The sequence below is a fragment of the Cebus imitator genome, unplaced genomic scaffold, assembly GCF_001604975.1.
Source record: "Cebus imitator isolate Cc_AM_T3 unplaced genomic scaffold, Cebus_imitator-1.0 Scaffold839, whole genome shotgun sequence".
NCBI classification, from domain to species: domain Eukaryota; kingdom Metazoa; phylum Chordata; class Mammalia; order Primates; family Cebidae; genus Cebus; species Cebus imitator.
In genome coordinates, this window is record NW_016108154.1 from 139,567 (window position 1) to 147,658 (window position 8,092).

Sequence of the window (8,092 nt, forward strand, 5' to 3'; positions counted from 1 at the left end):
TGTTCTTCCCTTAGGTATCTGCATGGCTTGCTCCCTAACTTTATTAGGTTTATGGTCAAATGTTACCTTATTAGTGAGCCCTTATCTGACTACCCTATATATAATGGCCATACCTTTACACTACTTTGTATTTCTAAGTTGCAGTAATTACCGTGCGTATTTTATGGTTTATTTGCTTGTTACCTGTCTTCATTGTGATATAAACTCTACGAGGAGTGAGACTTTATGTTGCCTGCTTTTCTCAGTAGCTAGGGCAGTTCTCGATACATTGTGGGTACTCAGTACATATGTGTTGAATTTATTTTTGTAGGTACCGAAGTTATGTCTTTCTGGCAAGTTAGCTCACCAGGAGGTTTCATAGTGGACCAAATAGCCTTTGTAGGCCTTTTTGAACTATATTTTAATGTTCTGCTCTAGGTCATTAGAAGAAACAGCCTCCCGAAAAGCAATTTTGCATTTGGTGTATGTCATCTTATGTAATTCAGTAGCCCTTATTGAAGATTCCAGATGAGAAATGTCTTTTGGAATTTAGTATAAGAAATCCAGTTGAGGAACAACCTTACTCTTTACTTTTTGTTTTTGTTTGACTTTTGTTTTGACAGGGTCTTAATGCCCATCACCCAGGCTGGAGTGCAGTGGTGTGATTATGGCTTACTACAGCCTCAACCTCTTATGCTCTGGTGATTCTCCCACCTGAGCCTCCCAAGTAAGCAGGGACTACAGGCGCACACCATCATGCTTGTCCAATATTTTGTATTTTTAGTTGAGATGGGCTTTTGCCGTTTTGTCCAAGCTGGTCTTGAACTCCTGGGCTCAAGTGATCCACCTGCTTTGGCTCTTTGATATTACTGGTGTGAGCCACCTTGCCCAGCCAACCTTATTCTTTTCTGAAGGCTACAAATATTCCACTGATGGATGCATCACAATTTGTTTTAAGTGGTCTTTTATTGATGGGTGTCAAGCTATTGTTATAATTATTATTTTGCTGTTATAAATAGGGCTTAAGTGTGATAGCCTTACACATAACTGGTATAATTTTATACATATATTTTCATATTATATATTTATAGCAATACCATTTCTAGTCAAAGGGTATGTACATGTAGAATTTTGATAGGCCTTACCAAAGTGCCCTCAAAAGGTCACATTGATTATATATTACAACCAGTGGTTGAATATAAATTGTGTTTTAGATTTTGACTAAGTAGACTTTTTTTTTAAAAGCTTTTATTTTCAGAAGTTTCTGTTGCTTTGTGTACAAAAATTCACATAACTAAAATTAGATGTTATTGTTTACATATTCACATGTCTTCATTTATTTATTCATCTGGTAATCGTTATCTGCCTGTTACGTACCAGGCACATAACTTCTTTCCTTCCTTTTTCTCTACCTTCCTCCCTCTACACCTTGATCTCGTTCTTTTTTCTCATCTTAAGATAGTGATACTTGTACATACCTTATAGGGTAAATTACTTGTGCAAGTACTTGGCATGTAGTAAGTGCTCAGTAAATATTCACCATTATAATTTTTCTGTGAAGTTGTCTTGCTCTCTGCATTTTTGTTTCCCAGTTCCTTTTTCTGTGGTTTGTTTTGGCTCTGTGTTTTGTTTGTGGCTTTCCTCAAGTATCTGTTGATCTCTGCTAACAATTTATAGTTAAGAGTGAGGCACTAAAGAGATGAGACTTTTTGACATGTGGATGTCACTGTAGATTGATTGCATATTGAGTGATCATTTTTGTTAGTCACTATTCCTAGCCCATCCCACCCCCAATAAAATCATCAATATGTAGATTTTCTTTTTTTTTCTCCAGAGAGACATCCTGGAGTGATATCCTGTGTTTGGGAGCTGAGAGGGAGAGGGATCCTGTGTGGATCTCAGTACATGTGTATACTTACCCTTACCCTTTGCCTCTTTGAAAGTGACGCCTTACCCAGTGCCCTCTGCTGTTTGGGTCCCTCTAGTTCTGTTTCTCCAAAGAATAAACCTTTGCCTCCTGCTAGACTGGGGGAAGGGTACTTTTCTGATGCTTATATAGATTTTCATCCAATCCTTTATTTGCTGTCCTATATCTTACCTCTGCCTCTGTGCTGCTTGGTGCTTCCAATTTTGGAATCTTCCTAGTTTCTGTGATGCAAATGTATTGATATTCTCCAGTGCAAACTCTTAGGTTTCAGCTTCCTCTGCTCTCTACCCTGCTAAGTCTGCTTTCTGCCTTAAAAAAATGGTTTGAGGATGTGGAGAAATAGGAACACTTTTACACTGTTGGTAGGAGTGTAAATTAGTTCAACCATTTTGGAAGACAGTGTGGTGATTCCTCAAGGACCAGAAATAGAAATTCCATTTGACCTAGCAATCCCATTACTGGGTATATATCCAAAGGATTATAAATCGTTCTATTGTAAGGACACATGCACGCAAATGTTCATTGCAGGACTGTTAACAATAGCAAAGACTTGGAACCAACCCAAATGCCCATCGATGATAGACTGGACAGGAAAAAGTGGCACATATACACCGTGGAATACTATGCAGCCATAAAAAACGATGAGTTAGTGTCCTTTATAGGGACATGGATGAACCTGGAAACCATCATTCTCAGCAAACTGACACGTGAACAGAAAATTAAATACCGCATGCTCTCACTCATAGGTAGGTGTTGAACAGTGAGAACACATGGACACAGGGAGGGGAGCATCACACACTGGGGTCTGTGGCGGGGAACTAGAGGAGGGACAGCAGGGGTTGGGGAGTTGGGGAGAGATAGCATGGGGAGAAATGCCAGATATAGGTGATGGGGAGGAAGGCAGCAAACCACACTGCCATGTGTGTACCTATGCAACAATCTTACTTGTTCTTCACATGTACCCCAGAACCTAAAATGCAATGAAATATATATTTCTCCTCTGCTATACTTTATGTCTTTCTGGGCATATACTGTTTCTATTTCTTCATTGTAATTTTAATAGATTTCTTTTAAAGGTTGTAGAGATAAATGTGTAAATTTAGCCCTTCATGTTTAACCAGTTATTGATGATCTGGTAATACTTTTTTTTCTTTGAATTTTTTTAAAGTAATAAATCCTACCCCTGACACCCTACGCCTTCAAGTGATTTTTTTTTGACATTATGAATTCAATTAATGTATTCAATGTGTTGAAACTACATCAAGCATATTAAATTTCAGGGTCTTAGAAATCAGGTACTGGCAATTATGTTCTGTGTGCATGTACATGTGTGTGCATTTAAAAAATTTCCTGCCAGGTACTCACTAAATTTAGGTATAAAGAATGGGTATAATTTTAATTCATTCTTTAAAGAGTTCTTGGTTTTCACCTGTTAATACATTTGCCTCATCGTTTTAGCAATTGGAGTTGCTCAGCAAATGAGTAATCTCTAATCTCCCAGAAGCTGGAAATAGGGTATTTAATGCATCACCATCATTAAAGGTTGATTGTATCACTTGCAGGGTTTTTGGACCCTGTGCTATTATGCAGGTTTTATAAAACAATGTTTATAACTTTCAGATGATGTTAGCCTCTCTTGCTAAGGTCTCCTTTATGTACTGGTTACTGTTGTTATCTATCCATGCTATCTGATAGACATCCAGTAGACATCATCACATCACACTGTGGTGATGGAAATGTTCTGAATCTGTACTGTCCAATAAATATAGTAGCCACTAGCCACACGTGCCTGTTGAGCACTTGATATGTGGCCAGTGTGACTAGGGAACTGAATTTAAAATTTTTTTCAAACAAGGAGCCACATGTGACTAGTGGCTACCATGTTGGACAGCATAGTTATAAAATGTTAGTCTGATAGGATGTGCTAAGTGTTTTATTCAAATTATTTTATGTTGTTATTCGTTTGAATTAGTTTGGAATAAAGTATTCAACCGAGGAACAAGAGATAGCTGAGTTGTTCCAAGTTCATTATTCATTATTATATTTTGAAATATATTTTTCTTTGACTTCCATAAGAATAAAAATATGCAGATTGCTATTTCAGAATTGAAAAGAAAATATGTTTTAGGTGACTCTGCCATGCCACGTATTTTGAGTATTTTTATGTGCTGATAAGATATTGAAAATCGAAGTGGAAGGTGACATTGAGCCTCTCCAGTGTTTTCTTCCATCTTACAAGAGAAAGGGGAAGTACTGTTTAAATCAAACCTTGCTATTGTTTTAGAGTTTTTTTGTTATTGAAAATAGTCATGGTAATGTTTTGGTTTTGCTTTTTTTTTTTTCTCATGATCATAGCTCACTGTAACCTTGAATTATTGGGCTCAAGCTATCCTCCTGCCTGAGTAGCTCGGACTATAGGTGACTGCTACCATGAGCTGCTATTTTTTTTTTTTTTTTTTTTGAGATGGAATCTTGCTCTGTTGCCCCAGGCTGTAGTGCAGTGGTGCGATCTCAGCTCACTGCAACCTTTGCCTCCCAGGTTTGAGCAATTCTCCTGTCTCAGTCTCCTGAGTAGCTGGGACTATAGGTGTGTGCCACCACGCCTGGCTAATTTTTGTATTGTTAGTAGAGTCAGAGTTTCACCATGTTGCCAGGCTGGTCTCAAACTCCTGACCTCATGATCCACCCGCCTTGGCCTCCCAAAGTGTTGGGATTACAGGTGTGAGCCACCGAGCCCGGCTCTCAAACTAATCATTGGCTAACTAGACTAATGCTGTCAGTTGAGGTCTGTGGTAAGTTGAGTGTCATTTAAAAAATTTTTTTTGTAGAAATAAACTCTCACTATGTTTCCCAGGCTGTTCTTGAACTCTTGGCCTCAAGTAATCCTCCCTCCTCAGCCTCTGGAAGCACTGGGACTGGCCTGTTTTTGCATTTTTGAAGTTTGGATGAAAATGATTTGTGACACCAAACTTCTTTGTGAACTACAGATTAATTCAGAAATTTTCTTTTGAATCAGGGATAAAGAGTAATTGTGGTAAATGTTCTCAAATTAATCTTTGGCTAACTAGAATAATCTATCAGTTGAGGTCTGTGGTAAGTTGAGTGTCATTTAACTGGTAAAAATTGTCAGTTATTTTTTTACAAATGTAAGAAGCATGGGTTTTGGGAGTTGAAGGTTGCAGTGAGCCGAGATTGCACCACTACACTCCAGCCTGGGTGACAGAGTAAAACTCCGTCTCAAACAAAGAGAAGCATGAGTTTGATTGTAGAACATTACAATTCTGTTTTTTTTAAGTGAAATATAGCATTTTGGAATATTAGTATAGTTACCACTATGCATGTAGTTTAGCAAAATATACCATATTTACTGTTTTATACAGTATTATTGTTAACTAACAGTTGAATATTATTCAGGCCTTTGAGAAGATATATTAGTTATTTCATACTCTTTTTTGTTCTACTGAAGGCTTCAATCCCTTCTTAGTTTCTCATTCTCAACAAATGATTTATTCTTCCATTTCATAAAATATGAACACTGACGTTCTTGTTCTTTTTTCTTATCAACTTAAAATCATCATCACTGATTCCCCACCACCTCTTGCGTTACAGTGGAAAAAGTGTCTGTTCCTGACAAAAACAGATCTATCCATTTCTCCAGTTAAGTTCTTATTTATTCTCTTTTTACCTTTTCTTCTTTTTTTTTGTGGCAGGGTATTGTTGTATTGCCCAGACTGGAGTGCGGTGGTGTGATCATGGCTCACTGCAACGTCGACCTCCCAGGTCCAAGCAATCCTGCCACCTCAGCCTCTTAAGTAGCTGGGACTACAGGTGTGCGCCACCATGCTCAGCTAATTTTTAAATTTTTTTGTAGGAATGGGGTCTCCCTATGTTTCCTAAGCTGGTCTTGAACTCCTGGCCTCAATTGATCCTTTTGCCTTGGCCTCGCCAAAAGTGCTGAGATTACAGGTGTGAGCCACTGCCCGGCCACATGGATCTTGTATAGCAGTTATTTCACCTGTTTCATGTAATTTCAGCCTATCTCCATTTTTTTTTCCTTTCTTTTTTTGTTTTAATAAGCTCCACTCTTCTCCAGATGTAATAGAAGGGAAGCAAGCCTTCTCCTCCCTTCTTCCTTTTTTTCTAATCCAGGCTTTTTGAAAGAACTGTTTGTATTCATTTTTTCTAATTCTTTCCTTGCAAGCCATGCTTTGACGTGATTTTGATCCATGTTGAAGTTTGAGAATCACCACCCCATCCTATCTTTGTGGGTCAGTCAGGAAGCTCACTATTGTTGCTGTGAATTGTAATCACCAGTTATAGGTTTTGGAGGACTGTTAGTTTCTACTTAAATAGACACGGAGGAATCAAATTCTGGTGGGGCAGGATGGTGTTTAAACTTAGAAATCATAACTGTAGGTGAATTAATTAAGCTTAGGTTTGGCAGTGAGTGACAGAAACTCAACATAGTGGTAGCTTAAAAAGATAGTTCACTTCTCATATAAACATGGGTAATCCAGGTCTGGTCAATACATGATTATCAAGAACCTAGGCCTCTTTACTCTTGTTGCTCTACCATTTGCAACACTCAGCTGCTACTTCATGGTTCTGTTTGGCTGCTATAGCTATATCCATCGTTTTTACATTCTAGTCAACAAGAAGGAAAAAGGAGATACTTTCTCCTTTTAAAGAAACTTCCCAGCAGTTGTCCAGACCTCTTAGTCCAGTTGGCCATACCCAGTTGTAAGGGAGCCAGGAAAATAAAAGTGTTTATTTTAGGCAGCCTTGTGTGCAGACATAGGTTCTACCACTGTAGGGGAAGGGGAGAGCATATATGGCAGGGTTAACAGCCTCTGCCACAATAAACTCTTGGGAGCTTTGATTGGCTCAATCAGTAACCAATATTGCTTAGTAGCGCGCCATGAGAGGTTAATTGTGGGAAAACGAGGGAGATTGGGGGAAGGACAACAGAATTAGAAACATTAAAAATCTCCCCCTTGGCACTCTAAGAGGTTCCATCTACTTGGGTAGATTAGACATGCATACATAAGTTACAGAGCAGTGTAAGAATCAGAGGGTATAACTGGGGGGGAAATCAGACTCATGTGGGATTTGGTTTTAGTGGCAAGCATCCCTACAGGACTGGAGTTTTGAGAAAACAGATTAGAAGAAGAGAATTGACATACTTTTGGGTAAATGGAGCTCTTTGTACATGATATTAATCACTGTTCAGTACTCTTACCACTTAACAAGAGTCTTAAGACTTATTTCTAATCTAGAACTGAGGAAGGAATTATAATAAACCTATGAGAAATCTGTTGAGTAAAATTATAATATCCTTGTTAATTTTTAAATTTATCTCATCTTACCTTTGACTGCTAGTTATAGTACTTTCATAGATAAAAGATTTGTTTTCCAATTTATATGTGCTAATTAGAACCATTGTAATTTATGACCTCCCAATTGAATAATTGAATGATTTTATAGAAATAACACAGTAAATATTGTGAGTAGAGAAAAAGCCAAGAAGTGGAAGAGAGAACAGGGGAGTGAGTTTTGAGTATTGTAAAAAACAGTGGGTTTGGCAGAGTTCACTGGTGTTTAAAAATGAACTAATGTGATATAGTAATACAGTTTTGCATTTTTTTACTTAATATTATAATGTGTACATTTTCTCTTGTTGTGAAAATTTTTCAAAAACGTGAGTTTTAAAATCAATTGTATAGCATTCCATAGTTTGGATTTACTATAATGATTTACCCTGTACCCTTATTGTTAGACATTTAAATTGCTTATAATTTTTTTGTAACTATGAACAAAGTAAAGATAAACAATTTAAGTCTTTAAAAAGTGAATTACTGTAGTGAGCACAGAAGCTACATGTTACAATATAGAGTATTACTGGAGAGAATGTTGAGGTAGCAGAGATAGTATTTTGAGTTTTCCTCTAAAATAAGGAAGATGATGATCCTATAGAAAGTAGTGGAATGAAGCAATTAATAGCTTATAAAATTTGGACTTTAGTTGTGTACTTAAGAAAATTAAAGCAGTATATAGTATTGCTGGTTTACATAAACTAGTACAGTAACGTAAATGTGGATAATTTACATTTTCTTCCTTAGGTGTACATATGTACTTTACGTTTCATATATTTATTGATGTCTAAATCGTACTTTTTTTTTTTTTTTT

At 37.2% G+C, this 8,092-nt stretch overlaps 1 protein-coding gene across 9 annotated transcripts in view; it reads left to right on the forward strand.

Annotated features, from left to right (window-relative positions):
• Positions 1-8,092, forward strand: part of MTX2 (metaxin 2) — a 78,447-nt gene that overhangs the window by 54,130 nt on the left and 16,225 nt on the right. For 4 of the 9 annotated variants that reach the window (XM_037735554.1, XM_017520450.2, XM_017520448.2 and 1 more), the window contains one exon: positions 1,814-1,886. The exons of 3 other annotated variants lie outside the window; for them this stretch is intronic. In XM_037735554.1, coding sequence (XP_037591482.1) covers positions 1,814-1,886 — 73 coding nt within the window. The remainder of the gene's footprint in view (positions 1-1,813; positions 1,887-8,092) is intronic. 2 more of the 9 variants (XM_017520452.2, XM_037735557.1) reach the window with 1 other exon arrangement.